At 38.6% G+C, this 19646-nt stretch overlaps 1 protein-coding gene across 1 annotated transcript; it reads left to right on the top strand.

Moving 5' to 3' along the window:
* The first annotated feature begins 6801 nt into the window (after positions 1-6801).
* Positions 6802-17996, top strand: MGARP (mitochondria localized glutamic acid rich protein). The gene is made up of 4 exons (XM_063108753.1): positions 6802-6907; positions 10916-11019; positions 15842-15935; positions 17321-17996. The coding sequence occupies exons 1-4, from the start codon at positions 6826-6828 to the stop codon at positions 17764-17766; spliced, it is 726 nt and encodes a 241-aa protein (XP_062964823.1). The 5' UTR covers positions 6802-6825; the 3' UTR covers positions 17767-17996.
* Positions 17997-19646: the final 1650 nt, after the last annotated feature.

Genomic DNA, 19646 nt, shown 5'->3' with positions numbered 1-19646 from the left:
GCTCTGGCCAATACTTATTTTGGGAGAATTACAGCCCAATATATTTGGAAGTCATAAATTAATTCAGAGTTACGTTATTTCAGAATAATTATTTAATTCAAATTCAATGAAAGATCAGATAACTATTAATTCACTTTTGTCAGTTTGGAGTCCTAGCGATTAGAGCTGAAAAAGACTTTAGAGATCATACAGACCAGTCATAATTTTACAAATGCAAAAGCCAGAACTGAAGGGTGATTTGCCCAACTGTTACTAAACCCAGGTCTGGCTGCCTGCCCCAAACAAAAATCCTGGCTTAGCCCACCAAAATCTGTTACCACAGGACATTCAGCTTGCTTATCTTGCCAAAATCTTGTTACCAAACTTGACTACTGCTTCCTGCCCCAAAGAGAAACAAACAACCCAAAAATCATGTTGGTGAAAATGGAAGTCACCTTTTCTTCAGGAAAACCAGTGATCTGAGGAGAGTTGTTAGACTAACCCATCTCTCCAGTAAACCTGAAGGAGAATGGCGAAGCTAAAACCATCACAAAGACTCAGATTTACTGAGGGGTTTTTAAAGAGGGGGTTGAGGGAATGGAACGTGGGAAATCAAAAGTAGAAGGGAGGGGGACGTGTAAGGAGCTAGGTCCAAATTCTCATCAAGGCTCCTTCTGGCTTCTGTTCTCATCCTTGACATTATCTTAGGGTCCTGCAGAATTTTGCTTGGCTTAAGGGTGGAATCAGCATAGCTTTATTCATGTCTTCCTTGGTTTCTCATGATCGGGGTAGTACGAGTCTCATGGCAAGTTTGCAACTCCAGGCTGACTGGAAAACAACTTAGATTTATGTAAATAATGTCATCTTGCCCTGTAACCAATATTCCAAATATCAAATAACCATGGGAAAAGAGGGAACTCAGAGAAATGCATACTGAGGAAAAAGCTGTCCTGTTTTCTCCACAGCCCTTGCGGTTTTAGGTCTCAACATGGCTTCAGTCCTGCTCACTCCAATACATCATCACTGTGGTAGATAGGATAATAAGCCACCAAAGATGTTGTATTAGTCTGTTTCTGTTGCTTAAAACAAAATACCTTGAACTGGGTAGTTTAGAAAGAAAATGAAATTTACTGCTTACAGTCTCTAAGGCTGGAAAGTTCAAAGTCCAGGGAACACAGCTGGTGAGGGTCTTGGTGGTGGTGACAGTGATGGAGGGTATCACATTGTGAAAATGGTGGAGCAGAGAGAGAAAAAGGGAGTTCCTCATGCACTCTCTTTTTAAAGCCCTCAGAAACACGTCCCTGACCACCATTTTTAATCCATTCACTGTGGGATGGTCCTACAATCTAATCACCTCCTCAAGTCCCCACCTTCCAATTACCATAATAGGATTTCTCACCCTTAACAGTTAAAGTGGGGATTAAGTTTTGGGGGGACATTCAACTCAAGGCAGATGTCCATGTCCTACTCCCTAGAACATATGTATATATTAGGTTATATCATAAAGGGGGATTAAGGTTGCAGATGAATTGAAGTTGCTAAACAGCAGACATTGAGGTGAGATTATCCTGGATTATCCACTTGGGTCTAAGGGTTCTTGTACTTCTAAGTGGAAGAGGGAGGCACAAGAGTGTGTCAGATTGATGCAATGTGAGAAAGACAACCTGTCATTGCAGGCTTTGAAGATGGAAGGAGGATAAGAGCCAAGGAATGTGGGTAAATCCTGAAATTCTCCCCTAGAACCTCCAGAAAGGAACACAGCCTTGCTGACACCTTGATTTTAGCCCAGGGAGACCCATGTCAGATTTTTCACCTACAAAACCATAAGATAATAAATTTGTGTTGTTTTAAGCTGCTAAGTTTGTTGTAGTAGCAACAAGAAACTAACACTGTCACATAGTAAGACACCACGAGGTCAGGTATCAACTGCCAGTTCAGGGCACTTTTCACTAAAAGAAACACTTAAAAATTCACATTCCTAAAGGGAACAGAAAACTTTAAGATACTTGAAATCCTAGGAATGGATAGCCTTAGTTGGAAATAAAATATACCTTTAGTAAACAGTATCTACCGTATGTCAGGCTTTGAGAATCCAGCTACTCTTAGGTCAACCTTCCTCTTGATTGTGCCTGTGTAACTCCAGGGGGAGCCATTTATGAGGACCATGGCTGTCCAAAAGAACTTTCTGTAGTCATGGAAATATTCTTTCTTTGCCATCCAGTATAGTAGACAGTAGACCAATGTGGCTATTGAGCATTTGGAATCTGACTGGTGTGACTGAATTTTTCGTATTACTTAATTTTCATTAATTTAACTTTAAATAGCTACAAGGTATTAATGGCTGATTAGACAGCACTCCTAGAGTTGTCCACATGGTGGCACTGATAAAATTGCTTCCTAAAATAATTGAAACCTAACTCAAGCTACGTTTTAAAAAAGGGGCTGGCCTCGGTTAGAGCACAGTGTTATTACACCAAGGTCAAGGGTTAGGATCTCCATACTGGCCAGCTGTCAAAAAAAAAAAAAAAGTTATGAGGATACAGAGTAACAGAACCCAAGAACAGCAATGCACCTGGGCCCAGGAATAATTGACGCCTAGGAATCAAATGCATCAAGACTCTTGCTGTTTGGCTCTATCTGTGCATCTACTTTATTTCCTTTGCACATGGACCTCTTCCCCAGTCCACGTTGTTAACAGAAGGCCACAGCAAATACTTTGTGCATATACATCTCAATGCAAGAGTGAGGCTAGACTGAACAAGAATCATTTGGTTCTAAATTCCCAGAAGGAATATAGAATTAATTGTGGTAAAAGGATGGTTTTAAAGAAAGAGTTTCTATATAAAAAGATGCAGACAAAATCATGTCAAGTACAGTCAAGTTTTTTATTAGATCAAAATCAGGTAGGCCTTTCTTCAGATTTAGTATCTATGAAGTTGTCATTTAAATTATTTTCTTAATTTGCCACGGGAAAGACAGGCTGCACAAACTTAAGTTTCTAGTATAAGAAGTTTTAGGTTAAATTGTGTCCCCCCAAAAGATATGTCGAAGTCTTTACTCCCAATATCTCAGAAAGTGACTTTATTTGGAAATAGGGTCATTGCAGATGTCATTAATTAAGATGAGTTCATACTGGAGTAGGGTTGGTCCTTAATCCAATATCTGCTATGTTTAAGAGAAGAGACAGAGACACATAGGGAGAAGACAGCCGTGTGAATGATGGAGGCAGACTGGAGTGATGCATCTACAAGCCAAGGGTTGCTGACAAACAGCAGAAGCTAGCAGAGGCAAGGAAGAATTCTCCCTTATAAGTTTCAGAGGGGGCATGGCTCTGCCAACATCTTGATTTCAGACTTCTATCCTCCAGAACTATGAGAGAATAAATTTCTATTGTCTTAAGCCATCCAAATTTGTAGTAATTTGTCATGGAATCCTTAGGAAAATAATACAGAAGTATTAGGGAATCTCACGTTTATTTTGTTACAGAAGAGAAAGTGAATAGATAAGAAAAGTATTGAGTGACCTCCAAGAAATAGTTTAAGAATTTACCGTCTCAATCATCTTTTCTCCTTCATTCTATCTAAATAGTTTAAGATATCAAGGCATGCCTGTCAGGACTTTCTTAATTGCTGCCAATTTGTTTTCCTTAATACACTTCTAAGTTGTTTCACTTTATATCGATATTGATCTGTCAAAAAGTACAGGTTATAGCCTAAGAATTGAGTGTTAAGAAAAATTAGCTGTTTTTAGTTTTCTATGGAGACTAGGAAGACAGTCTTTGAAAATTGCTTTTAGTTATATAGCACTTATGCCTTGAGTAAGTATAATTAATACTAATAGTAGAGGACCCTTATAATATGTTTTCAAGACTGATATCTTGGCCAAGTTACAGATGGAGGTCATCAGAGGTAGGCCAAGTTATCTCTGACCCTAGATTCTTGTTTTCCCAGCCAAACCAAGAAAAATGTCAAGGATATGCTGAAGGACAGCATTATCAACAATGTAACTAGCAGCTAGGAAACTGTTGCCTGAGCCTTACAGAATCTTCTATCGCAAGGATCTAATGCTAAAATTCTCTGGGGTTCAGGAGAAACAGCATGCCACAGAATATATTTGACAACTCAAGGCCATGCCCTCTCTTGAGAAATGTTTCATCAAGATGTAAAAAAGACTTTTCCATCAAAATGGAAAGCCATGTATCTTCTAGGAGCAGTAGAGTTAGTAGCAATTTCCTTCAACCCAAGAGGCATGAGCTTTTAACTAGGAAAAGAACCTAGACAAGTGGCACGATTTATCTCACAGTTCTTTCATCTACCAGCTGGGATGACCACATCCAACCTAGAGGATGTGATAAGCCCCCTACTGGACCTTACCATGTGATAAGTGATGGAATACACTGAATCCTGTCATGTGCCACACTGAAAGGCAGGAGAGTAGAGCAGGGTAGACTTGAGCTTGGGCTTAGACTAGAAGTCAGAATTAGCAAAGCTTCCTCAAACTAATGGAGCACATTTCATATCTAGAGCTCACATCAACCCTGTAGAAGAAAGGATTACCCACATTTTACTCAGACCATTAAATCAGACCAGGCATATGATATTCCAAAACTTTTTTTTTGGGGGGGGGGGGGGGTTGGTGGGTCCAGACTCATGCCCTGAACCACAGAAACTGCCTGGATTTTATTCATATGTAATACAGGGATATTCAACATTCTCCTCACCTACTCCTTAGGATTGTGACAATGCTTGAAAAAAGCTTTTAAAGACCTATATACGTGTACGTTATTTTTGCATTGTTTAAACTAATTTGATTTAATCCAAAGCCCCTAGATTACATTTATCATCAATATCTGGTCAGAGATTTCTTTGTGATCATTGACCCCACTGATGGTGGGCTTGGCAGCTACCACTGAGAAAAAATGTTTGTTCTGTGACTCTTTAACCTGAAACTATAACCTCTGTGAGTGATAGAAATTATATCTTGTCCATTAAAGAACACCTTGGAACAGTGCCTAGCACATAATAGATACTTGATAAATATATGTGAAATGTTATAATGAATCCCCAGCGTCAAGCATGGTCCCTAGCATATTGCAAGCATCTTAACAGAATCTTATACATGGTTTGAGTGACTGAGATTGGGTGGCTGCTGTGAAACCTGGGGGTGATCCAGAGGACCTCAGACTGTACCAGACCTTGAATCTACAATTCAGTTCTGAAGGGAAGTCTAGAGCAGGGTCGTGGAACCATCATCATTTATAAATGTTTACTCAGAATACTTTTTAGGGGAGCCTTGGTATTTAATGCTTACAACACATTAAATAAAAATATAATGCAGCCATTCATTTATTAAAATGCATTGACTGCCTTTGACTATTTTCTGTCCTTGGCAACCAAGTCAAAGTTTAGCTCTACATATACCAAGAAAAGAATGAGCTGTAGTGGTAGACAGATGTGGTTTGATTTGTCAGTCTGTTCGAGCTGCTAGCAGTTCATTAAACATTCTGCACCACCAGTGTAGTAGCTAATCACAAGTTGCCAGAGGATGTGTACTCCACGCTGATCAAATGTTGCAAGTGTACTAATCTGTGTTTTGCTATTTGGGGGACTACTGACTTGGTGGTGGAGCATCTGGGTATCTGGCCTCTTCTTTTGCTGCTCGGGAGTCTAAACTTGACCCTTCATTAACTACAGATTACTTAATTGCCCTTGTTAGGTGCTTAATCACTAGGGATGGCTAACTTTGAGTATCAAGAAAACCAGTCTGACCATCAACTTGTACCCTTCATGTGAGAATATGGTAAATATTATTAGAATTGTGGTCAGGACTATAACTTCTGAGAAATGTTTATTCACATAGCAAATGAACAAATGTTGTGCCTGTTACATGCCAAGAGAACTTCGAGCTATAAGTATTATGTTCATGTCATTTTTATAAAAATTCATGACCATCAATAAATCCTTGGACATTCCTCCCCACCACTTGGCGTTGTCATTTGCTAGAGGGAATGATTCCCTCAGAGGGTGGGAGTGAGAATTAAAGGAGATAATACTCATATTTGTGAAAGTCCTTTATAAACGGTCAAGTGCCAAACACACATGAGGGATTATTATAGTTGGAAACGGTCCCTTCCAAAGATGAATCATTTAGAAAATGTTACAAGCATAAATGTTTGTTTCCATATTCAAACCATGACAAATTCTTGTAGCCACGATGAGGGAAGTAATTGAAATCTGGGGGAAGAAACTAATAATTTAACATTTTTCATTGATATAGAAATACTAATTTCACATCCCATAGAGTAATATATAGCGTTTTTGGAGTTTGTGTTTAATGTTTTCACAGTGAGTTTTAGAAATCCAACCATTGCCCAGTGCACTAGCAGAAGGCTGAGGCTACCCCCTCTCTTCACTACATCTGTAGGAAACTTCCCACCATCCGTACCTGTCTTAGGAAAGCTAACGGAGTGCGTGAGATCAAGTGGGTTCAGATCACAACCAGCATGATGAACCACGTCCATGTCTTCATCCTGATGCTGTTCCCAAATCGTTTCCAGCCTGCTTTTAGGAGTGACACTCAGTGGAACAGAACGGGTCAGGCAGGTGACGGTGACTCCTAGGTCCCCTATCCCTTTTCTGAGATGACACCGTCAGCTTCCCGGATCCCCGGGAAGGGAACAGAGCTGGAGACTGGGTAGAGGAGGACGGTCCGGACGACGAACCCCGACCCACCTCCCGGGGGCGGCTGGGGCGGGGCGGGGCGGGGCGGTGTCCGGCCACCTCCTCGCGGCGCCGGGTCAGCCCGCGCCAGGCTGCCGAGGCTGCGGCGTTGCGGGCGGCGGGCGCGATGTATCTCCGCAGGGCGGTCTCCAAGTCCCTGGCGCTGCCTCTGCGGGCGCCTCCCAGCCCCGCGCCGCTGGGGAAGGACGGTGAGTCCGGGGCGCCTCTCCGGCGGTCGGGCCCGAGAGGGACTGTCGGCCAGGCACGATCCGGAGCTACGCAAGTCTGGACGGGGAGGAGGAGGACTGGGGAGGGTCGCAGGGAAGACACCCCAAAGCCCTTGGAGGATTTGGAAGTAGGGGACCTTTCCAGCGTTGGCTTCTGAATACTTCATGGTTCGAATCCTGGTCCCGGGCGAGTGGTTTCAGATGTTCCCGCATCTGTAAAATAGGGACAATAATGGTTGTGCGTTTTAACGAGTCGACATGTAGTTGAAGGCACTGAGGAAAGAGCCCGGCTAACATACTCGAAGCTCACCTCTGTCAGTGTTACGGGGACCCATTCTCTGCACAACCTTAGGGGGAAGCAGAGGGGCGGACGGGCGGGTGGGCGCGCGGAGGGAGCGCCGACGGCAGCCCGGACCCCGCGAGCGCCGGAGCCCTGAGTGCCCCCCGAGAGGGAGCGGCCCTTGGGCCACTTTCCTAAGGGGCGGCAGATAGGCCCGCGGCCGTCCAACTGTTCGGCTCGGTAGTCCACACATCCATCACCTTCGGGTTTGGGGATGCATGGGAGAAGCGTCCTCGGAAAGTTCCTAAAGGGAAGTTGCAGTGCGAGCTGGAAGCTCGTCAAATAAAAATTGACATATAGGAAAGCGCCTAGTATAGTGCCAGGAACGTAGTAGGTGCTTAATAGGTGTGAGTAGGAAAGCCTGTTTCCCCCCCAGGGACCAGGTTTGCGATCCGGTGCGGTTCTGCCCCAGCCGCTCTTTGCTGGTGCTCATGGGTCACCCCGCTCTCCGTCCCTGATAGGGGGACGGTTCTTAGACAACCTCACGGAAAGTTCTGAATTCTCTCTTCAGTTCGCCTCAGTCCCGAGGCTTCTGTGGTAGCTTTATCCCGGAGCGCGGATTCGAACCGGAGAGAGGGGGAGGGACTCCCGCGGAAAATTCCACGGGCCTCTTTTTTTCACCTTGATTAGGCCTGTGTGGACGATGGTGGTGGGAGGGAGGGAGGTCTGTTCAAGTAGCTTTATTTTTCTTTTAAAATAGTGCTGGGAAGAAGTTGCTCCCACAGTAACAGAAATAAGATGTCTTCGTTTTTCTCCATCTTTATATACTGAGTAAGAGCAATTTCCCCCCCCACTGATGAAGTAGGGAGAAGCCCGAAGATAACGGGGCTGTTCTGACTGGGGAAGAGAGGCTGAGCCCCTTGAGCGAGGCCTTTCGCATCAGCCGTCTGCGTCTCCCACCGACGTCGCGCGCAGACACCTACACCTGTTTATAGCTGCGCCTTTCGCATAATTTCCTCCCCGCCTTAGGGCAAAATAAAAGTAGTTTAAAAATTCTAAATAAGCGCGGGTTAGCTCACTTGGATAGAGCGTGATGTTGATAACACCAAGGACAAGGGTTCGGATCTCTGTGCTGGCCAGCCACCAAAAACAAACAAATAGAAGTTCTATATACGTGATTAGGGATACTGGTTGTAACAGTACTGGTCTTTCTCTAATTTTCATCTAATTAGTATTCTTTGTAGTACTGATTTATGTATTCTAAGACACAGTATGGATTAGAAACTTAAATTTGTCTTCAGTCGTGGACATTAATTAACCTTTTATTGGTATATTAATTAACCTTTTATTGGTTCTACTTCAATGAAAAATAAATTTGTCTCAGTTTTATGATTTTGTTGTCTCCTTTTTTGCTTTTAAAAATGTAACTTTTTAATGAGTAAGTAATTTAGGCTTATAATAGATCATTGGGGAAAAAATCCTGAAGAGCAAAATAGAGAATAGAAGTCACCTGTAATTCTACCAGCAGTGAACACCACTGTTTACATTTTAGTATATTTAGTCTTCCAGACCTTTTTCTCCCCCTCATGCATTTTTTTCCTTATGCATACTGCTTCCACAAGACTGGGATACAGACAGTTCCAAACTTACAATGGTTCAGTTTAAGATTTGATCAGGAGGTAACCCCATCATAAATCGAGAAGCATCTGTATTTCCGTACACAGTATTTTGCTATGACTTTTCACTTAATATATTGTAAATATTTTCTCATATAAGTAAATAATCTCCTGCAAAAATTATAATGTCTATATTTTTTGCATTGTATGAACGTGCCAAAATTTTTCTAATTAATCCTTATTTAATATTTCCAATTTTATTGCTATTTTAAATAACTTGGCCATAATTTTATTTGTATTTAAGTCTACTTAAATCTCTGATAATTTTTTTATTTTTTCCTATTAAAGAATATTTTTGATATTTCTGTGTGGTTGAGAAATATGATGCTATACATTCCCTATTTGATCATAGACGTATTTTTAAGTCAACAAAAATCCCACAAGTCAAAGCCATAATTTCTTATAGCTTCTTGAAGCACATTTGTAGAGAAAAAATTTTTTTCAATAGATTACCATTTATATTCAAACTCAGAACATAAACAAGAAACGTAATTTTGCTACTAGGAAGGTTTGTGACCAGTGCACTTGTCTTAAGATTCACCCTGTGCAAATCATAATCTCTCACTAGTCCTGCACCTATACTCTCTAGGTCAGACCACATCAAATTACTTTGCATTTTCCTGGCCATGAAACTCTCATGCTTTTGCACATGCTGTGCCTTCTGCTTCCAGTGGCATTTCTCCTTCCCTTATTTATCTGACAAACTCCTACTTTCCTTTGAAACTCAGGTAGTGTCTTTTCAATTGTGACAGCTACCTTAAGCCAGCTGGCTGAGTTTTTTCCCTGCATTAGGCATCTACTTACCATCTGTTACAGCATTTGTCATCCATAGTTATTTGTCTGTATGTTCGTCCCCTCCTACTGTGAGCTACTTGAGGCTAGGGACCTTATATGTCTTGTTCACAGTTGTATCCTTAATGCTTCTAACCATTTCAAACATGTAATAGATGCTCAATTGTACTTGTTGAATGAATACATAAATGTCTTTACTTCTTTATCTTTAAAATAAAGAATTTGAGCTATATGAACTTCAAGCTCCTTCCAATTTTGAGTCTATTGTAAAAATTTCAATTCCAAGGTATTAGGGTATGTAAAATTCTAACACTAGAGAATAAGTATATTTAAATATAATAATACAGTACTTTTATCTATTTCTGTTAGTTTGTACAGAATTGCACTTTTATTTCAGGTACGACCTTGTTGCAAAATTTCACTTATAAAAGCTTTCATCTATCTCTGCTTTATATTAGAAAAATTGAGGTTTTTTTTCCCTGTAGCTATATCTGTATTATAGATCTACAGAAATATGTTGGATTTCAACATCAATATTTTATGTAATGTATAAATACAAATTTTATTAAATTTTATGTACAAATATATTTAATTCACTTTTTTGAAAAATAATCTTTCCCAATGAAACCTATAGTAGAGTACATACAGTAAATGGATTTCTTTTGCTAATATACATCTCATTTGGCTGTTAAAATTGTTTAGTGCTTGGGCCAGCCCGTGGCTCACTCGGGAGAGTGCGGTGCTGATAACACCAAGCCCACGGGTTCGGATCCCTATATAGGGATGGCCGGTTTGCTCACTGGCTGAGCGTGGTGCTGACAACACCAAGCCAAGGGTTGAGATCCCCTTACCGGTCATCTTTAAAAAAAAAAAAAAAAATTTGTTTAGTGCTTTTGTAATTTCACCTTACCCACACCTGCACCCCTTCCAAGAAAAGCATGATGCTAAGTATCAAGGTGACAGGTTTCATAAGTACTTACCAAATTAGATTGGGAGGATGTCAAGTGGAATTATTACCCTGCCTGACAATACTGTATTCCCTCAAGCTAAGTTCACTTGATGTTAATAGATTCTAGGTTCACTGAGGAGAATTTTTTAATTTTTAAAATTTTTTAATTTTTATTTTTTGGGGGCTGGCCGGTAAGGGGATCTGAACCTGGAGATATTTTTTTAAAGATGTAATTATTTGAAATAGTTCCACATAAGTAGTAAAGTTAACTGTGTCTAAATTTATTTTCCTAGCATCTCTTCGCCGGATGTCATCTAACAAATTCCCTGGATCATCTGGATCAAATATGATTTATTATTTGGTTGTAGGTGTCACAGTCAGTGCTGGTGGATATTATGTAAGTAATTAAATAATTCATGTATTCAGGAATTCATGTATTTTACATCCTGTGGTAAAACTCAAAGCAGTGTCAAAATCAGGACATGGGATTAATTAAATATACAATGTAGCAATAGGTTTGAGTGTCATTAAGTATACACATTTGAAAAATACCTTGTAATCATTAAAATACAAGGTTTTCATAAGAATATATTAACCAGACTATTATGAAGAGTTTTCTAGGTATCATATTGACATTTCTTAATACCACTAATGTGGATGACTTTCAGTAAAAACAATGTTATTATAAATGCTAATAATAATAGCTGACATTTGCGTATCATATGCCAGGCTCAAGGTCATTTAACAATTACAGCAATTCTGTAAGGTAGGTAGTATTATTAACATTTCACAAGAACTGTTTTGAAAGATTAACTTTTCAAACAATTAATAGACTTTTTTTTTTTACAAAGATGACCGGTAAAGGGATCTTAAGCCTTGACTTGGTGTTGTCAGCACCACGCTCTCCCAAGTGAGCTAACCAGCCATCCCTATATAGGATCCGAACCCGCGGCGTTGGTGTTATCAGCACCGCACTCTCCCAAGTGAGCCACGGGCCAGCCCCAATAGACTTTTTTTTAGAGCTATTTCAAGTTCATAGAAAGATGAGTGGAAAGTATAGAAAGTTGCCATATATCTCTTCACTCCCCCCTGCCTTCTTTCCCTACTTGCATTTTACATTAGTGTGGTACATTTGTTATAATTGATGAGACAATATCAATACATTATTATACTAAGGTCCATAATTTACATTAGGGTTCGCTCTTTGTGTTGTATATTCAATGAGTTTTGACAAATATATAATGACACGTATCTACCATTCCAATATCATACAGAATATTTCCACTACCCTAAAATTCCCCTGTACTCCACCTAGTCATCTCTTCCTTCCTAACCCCAATCTTTTTACTGCCTCCATAATTTTTATTAGTTTTATATTTTTAAATGGTTTTATTATTTTTAAAAAATCATATTTGTTCATAAGTTTTTTAAAAATTCAGGATGGATATACATAAAATGAAAAGTGTATTTTTCTCTCCAGTCCCTGTCCATTTTCTCCGGGTAACTACTGTAAAACAAAACTTTTAATAGTCTGATTTTGGAGCTAAAACAACAGAATATTTGCGAGTTAAATAAGATAAGCCTATTGAATCATTCACCATTTTGTCATAAAGTTTCTAAATCGAAATCAAATCTTCCTTACGAGTAAAAGTAATTATAAATTCGTTGGAAACCGTAAGAGTACACTATTACTATACAAAGATTCTTCAAAAAGCTCATGGAAAGATTCATATTATCTTCTAATTCTATTTTTCCGCAAACTTTTTGAAGTACCCTCATACTTTGGTTTGACCCTAGAAAAAAATGGGTAAAGGGATTTTTAGTCATGACTAGGAGCAGTTGCACAGGAACTGTCTGATATGGCCAAACCAAAATATATATTCTAATCTTCAGAATTTTGAGAGCCTCAAGAAGTCAGGGAACTTCAGACATGTCACTTATATTGTCCTCCACTAATCTAATCTACCAGCTTTCACTTGTACCCAGATTCTTTTGCTTTTGCCATCTTTCTGCTGTTTAATGTTGAATTTACTGCCCAGGGCCACTCTAGTTGGATATAGGTCACTGAAAAATCAAAGACTGGGACTAAGCCGTGTAATGATCTGGAAAGCTGGAAGACTGAATTTCATCTGGATATCGCTATACCACTAATTATATATATAATTTTTTTAAAAAATTTTATTTTTATTTTTATTTTTTTTCCTGACAGGTAAGAGGATCGCAACCCTCGGCTTGGTGTCGTCTGCACCACGCTTACCCAGCGAGCACACCAGCCATCCCTATACAGGATCCAAACCCGCGGCCTCGGCGCTACCAGCGCCGCACTCTCCCGAGTGAGCCACGGGGCAGGACCAATCCCTAATTATATTTACCAGTGCCAGACATGAACCTCTCCAGTCTGTGAATTTTTTCTTTGCATAAGGAATCTTAAACTGAGAGGTTATAAACTGGCTATCCTTGAGAACACTTTATGGTCTCATTCGCTCCCACTGGGGGTAGAAGTTGGACATCTCTAACATTATGCAGTTTTAATCTCGAATGTTGAAAACCTTAATTCCCCAAAATCTTAGGCTACTTTCAGAAGGAAATACACCTGAAGGCACTCCAAAATTTGTATTCTAGTCCTCCCCTTCCTTTTTATGACCTGTACTAACATAAAATCTATATTAGATTTTTACAAACTGACCCCACAGTGCTCAGTAGCCAAGAGCAGTTTTTCATTTCCAAGTGAGATCTTCTACTATTAGGGCCCCAAAGAATCAGAGAGAGGCCCAGGTCACTTCAATTTTTTTGAGGGTCTGGGTGTATTAAAAAAAAATACTGGGGGCGGCCTGTGGCTCACTTGGGAGAGCGTGGTACTGACAACACCGAGTCAAGGGTTAAGATCCCCTTACTGGTTATCTTTAAAAAAATAAAAAAAAATAATAATAATAATAAAAAAATACCAAGATGTTAATAATAGGAGAAACTGTGGGGGAGGGGTGTGGCATGGGAGTATGGTAACTGTACTTTTTGTTCAGTTTCTCTGTAAAATCTAAAACTGCTATAAAATAGTCTATTACTCAGAAAAGAAAAAGTAATAACAGACTGATTTACAAACATTGTGATATATATATATATATATATATTTTTTTTTTTTTTTTTTTTTAAGATGACTGATAAGGGGATCTTAACCCTTGACCTTGGTGTTATCAGCACCACGCTTTCCCAAGTGAGCCATGGGCTGGCCCTTTAAATGCCCTTTAATAAATGAATAATATCATTTGTCAATAACTTCCAAAGTCTAAATTTGAGACCATCTCTTCTAATAGGCCTTTTTTCTACTCCGTGCTTAACTATGCTGCATTTGGAAAAGCTAAATTCTTTGGGCCACATGAGTGTGAATTATTCTAATATTGTCATCTCTTCAGTTCTGCCTAAAGTTAGTCTTTTTTCTCACTTTGTGTTTCATCCCCTTGAACAATAAGATTAGTGTCCCTTGGGATATTGCTGCTGGGATGGTCATTTCAAGAATGTGAACTTATACACCAGTTTCATTTTAGTGTAGTGAGAACTGAGTATTCTGACTCAGCATATTTGTTCTGTAAACTGTCAGAAGCTCCCACCCTGCTAGGAAAATATTCTCTGCTTTTATACAAAAATGTTGATTGTCATTCCTGCTGATCCTATTTGCTCTGCAAGTTTAAAGCCAGATGGTTCAAGTATGAATTCACCAAATCCTGAGGAGTTTGTTATAAAAGGGCCACTTTTGCATCACTTCCACCCCTGAGGTTACAGATTTTCCTTTTCACAGTCTAATTTTTATATTATAAAATGGTTTGTAGTTTGCATAGTACAATTTTTTAATAAGGTGCGTGGTTTCTATTAAAAATGTAGAAAACTGTATAAATATACAAATTTTAAAAATCTGTAATCCTATTGTGGAGAGTTAAACTACTACCAACATTTTTAAAAAGCTGAGATAATAATAATATGTGAATAGTGAGATTTTCATTTTTTAAATATCATTGTCTAATTTGAATGTAGACCAGAGAGAACTACTTAAATATAAAATGAAAGGAAACCTGCACATTTTGTCCATGGTTAAGATAGCTTTCTTCTAATACTCTTTCTCATGTAACCTATGGTCAGATCATACTGTTGCTTCTAATGACTAATCCTAGCTTACCTAAGGAATTTTCATTAGGATCTAGCAAGAGTCATTTTGGAAGATTTTTGTAAATGTTTTTATTATGAGATAATTGAGATTCACATGCAGTTATAAGAAATAATGCAGAGAGATCTCATATACCCTTCACCTCATTTCCCCAGTGATAGTATCATTTATAACTGTAATACAATATCACAACATTGGAAATTAACATTAATACAATCCATTGATCTTTGTCATATTTTACCAATATATGCACTTATGTGTGCATGTGTATTTAATTCTATGCAGTTTTATCACTTGTAGATTTGCACATTCACCACCACTGTCAAGATTCAGAACAGTTCCTTCTCAAGGATCCCTTGTGTTGTCCTTTTATAACTGTACATACTTCCCTCCTGCTCTTCCCTTCTTTCTTCCCAACCTGGCAGTCACTAATCTGTTCTCTATTTCTATACTTTTGTCATTTGAAGAATATTATACAAATTGAATGTAGGGCATGTAACCTTTTGAAATTGGCTTTTTTTCATCAGCATAATTATCTGGAGATTTATCCAAATTGTTGCATGTATCTACAGTTCATTCCTTTTTACTGCTGAGTAGTGTTCCATGTTACGAATGGACCACAGTCAATTTAACTATTCATCCATTGTAGGCCATCTGAGCTGATTCCAGTTTTGGGCTATTATGAATAAATCTACCATGAACATTTGCATATAGGTTTTTGTGTGAACGTAGATTTAAATGCTGGAGGACATTTGTAAATACCTTTCAGGATATTTTGGTTCTAGCATAATTTATCTTTTCCTTCTTTGTCAAACTTTTTTTCTATTTATTATGCATGTTTTCAGTTATCTTTGACTCCTGTTAGAGCATTCTTCTTAATGACAAATGTTTCCAAAGGGGAAGTAAAAGAGTAAATGGTGTACATTGATTTCTCTTCTTTGCTACATTGGGATTATGTTTTAAACTTCTAATGATGATTATATGGAGAATTGTATATACCTTTTAGCTTGGCATGATGAATCTAAAACTCAAGAAATAAACCTAAGCACATATTTATTTCCAGACTTACAAGGCAGTCACATCAGAGCAAGCCAAACACACGGAACATATAACAAATTTGAAAGAAAAAACAAAAGCAGAGTTACTTCCACTTCAAGGTAAAGTGAATTTCTTAATTTATTTATTTTTATTTTATTTTATTTTATTTTTATGTTTTGAGGCACTAAATCTCATCATCTTAGTCTAGTAATAAACTCTATTTGCTTTTGGCTTCTTTACTAACTTAATCCAGAATGGCTTTGAATAGGAGTTTATTCAGAAAGGAAAAGTCCAACCAAAACCTAAAGAATATTGTTATATGTTTTGGATGAGCACATTTGATAAATGAACACATTTTACATTTATACTGCTGACAAGTAGCTTTGATTTCTTTGTACGGTAATATTATTTTTCCCCTGCTCAGGCATCCATTCATGCAGTCATAATTTTAGTATCTGTCTCTCTCAGCAGTTTGACCTTTCATTTCCCTCATTGCTTTTTTAAAATCATAAAACTAATTTTTGTTTCAGTTTCAGCTAAGACCACCTGTGTGTCTTTGTTTTAAGTACAATTGACATTAATGGAATCAGTGGTATATATTGGGTCTCTCAGTTGATACAATGGCAACCATAGAAACAAAAACTTCACATTTTTACCCTAATGTATATTTCTTACCTTAAACTTCTTGCTTTAAACCATACTTTTTTCATCTCAACTATAATGCCATTATTATCAATTCCTATGATCACTATTTAGGGACAGAGATATTAGCTGCTCATAAGCCAGTCTTAACCTTTTAGTCATGACAACATTAAGAAACAGAATAGCATCAATAAATATTATTGAATATAATCATGGAAGATTATTTTAATAATAATCAAATACAGCATTTGGATAGTACTTTATTGGTTTTAAGTCCCTTTTCATACCTATTACTTAATTAATCTCCACAATAGCACTGTGAGGTAGATATTATCAGTATCCCTCTTTTACAGATGACAAAACTGAGGTTGAGAGAGGATTAGTGATTCCTCAGGGTCATCAGCTGCTCTTCCATGCTATTTCACATGAAAGGTTGAATAGGGTGGCTATTTATTTTCATGTTCTTTGTATTTGAATAAGTAACACGTGCAAATGGTTTTTTTTAAGTTCAAAAGGGTTTACAGAAAAGCAGATCCTCATTTTTCCTCCTGAGAGGTAACCAATAGTACCAGTTTCTTTGAATCCTCCTAGAGAGAGGCTTTGCAAATACACCTATCTAGGTAAATAACTTACCCCCTCTTGTCCTAACACAAATATGCAGATATTTGGTACCATACTGTATACATTGTTCCTTCCTTGCCATTTTGCTTTATAGTCTACCTTGAAGACCATTACGTATCAGTACATATAGATCTGTCTCACATTTTTAAATGACTGCACAAAATAAAATGACTGCACAGTGTTCCATTGTATTCCCATGCTCTTTAAATTAATACTTTGCTTAATGGACTAAATCTTAAAGGTGAAAAAGAGAATATTGCAGAAGCTGAGGAAGCAAGTGCGGAAGCCCCTGAAGTATCGGTAGTGGCAGCTGAGGTGGTAGGCACAGAAGAAATTCCAGGTGCTGCCGTCGTGGTCATAGAAGAAGCTTCAGCCTGTCCAGGTGATGTGGAGACTGCTCCGGTGGAGACAACAGCAGTCAGTGCTGAAACTGGGCCAGAGATTACAGATGCAGTGACGGCTGAAACCTCTGAAGTCAATTCTGAAATGACCCCAGAGGTTATGAATGCAGCTCCAGATGAAGCTGTTGCCATCAATAATGATAAAGGTACCACAGAGAACAAGAGCTCTGATGAATATGCTGAGCTAGAAGAAGGAAATTCTCCAGTTGAATCAGAACCCTCTGATGGAGATGATTTACAGGAAGAAGCCAGAGTTGGTTCTGAGGCTGCCTCCACTCAAGGTTAATCTCATGCTGGTAGACTTTCCAGCAAAAAATGCCATAGAGTGTCTGATAGGTGCTTTTATAGTTTTCTTAGTTTTAAAAAAAGGTTTCTTTGTAGAAAACTTCTAATGTGCCTTGAAGATTTTTGGTATCTACTGATACATTTTAGGATTGAGAGATTTGAAATTTTACACATCTTAGTAATTTTACATGTCTTAATAGTTTTCTACTCTCTGAGATCAGAATATTCCATTGCATATAAGATCTTAAATAGTTTCATCTTTAATTTAAATTTTATAGAAATTGAGCTATCTGTACAACCTGTATTCACTTTAATTTTGCCATATCTTTACCTTACTTTATTGTATGTAGATCTGGATTATTAAATTTGATTTGAATTCATTTAAATAAAATTAGAAAATCTTTAGTGCTTTTACTTTTATTACTAATATTTATATATATAAATAATATATATAAACATACACACATATAACATAACATGAAGAAATTAAGCTTTTGTAATATTATTGAAGAAAGAACATATATTATGGCAAACTCTGAGTATGAAAATATATATGCCCTCTCCCCATCTATATTACACAGGGGGTTGTGCAGATATTTTCCATTTCATTTCAGTTCAGTTCAAACAATATTTATTGAGAATTTACACTTTGTGCCAGGAATCATTCATTCATTCATTCATGTGTTCAACAAATATTAACTAAGCGCATACAGCCTACGAGGCACTGTTTTAAGTGCTCCTCAGCTTATATTCTAGAGTGCTACCAGATAATACGATAAATAAGAAAACTATACAGTATGTTAGATACTGATAAGTGCTAAGGATAAAAGTATTGAAAATAAAAAGATTGTAAGTGTTGGTTAGAGGTGGAAGTTGTAGTTTTAGATAGGGCATCCAGTGAAAGCCTTACTAAGAAGGTGTCATTTGAGTAAAGACGTGATATACAAGGGACCTTGTCTTAAGAACATGGGTTGAGGGTGGGGGTGGGGAGATCATTCCAGATGAGGGAACAGAGAAGCGCAAAGGATCTGAAGCAGGAACATGCTAGAGAATTCAAATAATTGTGAGGTGGTCAGTCTGGCTAAAGTGGAGTGAAAAATGGAGAGTAGCTGGAGATTATCTTTGACAGAAAGGGAGTGGTTAGGCAGGGATGGGCTAGATCATGCAGCGTCACGTAAGATTTTTTTTTTTTTGGCGGCTGGCTGGTTCAGGAATTCAAACCCTTGACCTTGGTGTTGCAACACCACGTTATAACTGAGCTAACCAGCCAGCCCAGATTTTGGCTATTATTTGGAGTAAGTTTGGAAATTGTAGTGGACACTGCTGACGCTCTGCCTAGATCCCTTTAATTGGGCACGTTTACCCCCAGCTGCTATGAGTGTTACACACACAGACCCCACCCCCACCTTCACCCCATGCAGCTCACAACCGATGACTGACTGCTGTAATGGTACAAAAGGTGGGGCTATCTCTGCAGTACAATTCGTGTACGAATTGGACTCCAGAACTCCCCAAGGGTCAGGTGAAAGCTGGTCTCCAGCTGAAATTATATTGTTGCTTAGCTTTTTGCCTGTCCTATCCTACTTTCCTCCCTCCTGTTCTCCTGAGAATACTCCTCCAACAAATCACTTGCACAAGAATCCCTTTTTCTAGGGAACTTCACCTAAGATAATTGGTATTGGGTGTGGTCCTAGGAAGCAGGCTCTAAGTATAAGATTCTGGAGTTGCATCACTCTTCAGCTAGATGGCAAGGAGGCCCCCATCCTGGTGGTAGGTGGAGGATTGCTAGTGCCTGGCATTCTGTAGCAATGTGATTACTAAGATTTGGAACAGGATATAGGTGGAGGGTGATATACTGGCTAAATAATTCCTCTGGAATTT

This window comes from Cynocephalus volans, chromosome 9 (assembly GCF_027409185.1).
Source record: "Cynocephalus volans isolate mCynVol1 chromosome 9, mCynVol1.pri, whole genome shotgun sequence".
Classification (NCBI taxonomy): domain Eukaryota; kingdom Metazoa; phylum Chordata; class Mammalia; order Dermoptera; family Cynocephalidae; genus Cynocephalus; species Cynocephalus volans.
The sequence above is the reverse complement of the archived record's forward strand: the minus strand, read 5'-3'. Positions and strand labels throughout refer to the sequence as shown.

What these genes read in the sequence shown, in the direction of transcription:
- MGARP (XM_063108753.1), top strand. Translation starts at nt 6,826, where the DNA reads ATGTATCTCCGCAGGGCGGTCTCCAAGTCCCTGGCGCTGCCTCTGCGG. An exon ending in TCAGTGCTGGTGGATATTAT is followed by an intron (nt 11,020 to 15,841) that starts GTAAGTAATTAA and finishes ATTTATTTCCAG; the next exon opens with ACTTACAAGGCAGTCACATC. An exon ending in AGAGTTACTTCCACTTCAAG is followed by an intron (nt 15,936 to 17,320) that starts GTAAAGTGAATT and finishes TAAATCTTAAAG; the next exon opens with GTGAAAAAGAGAATATTGCA.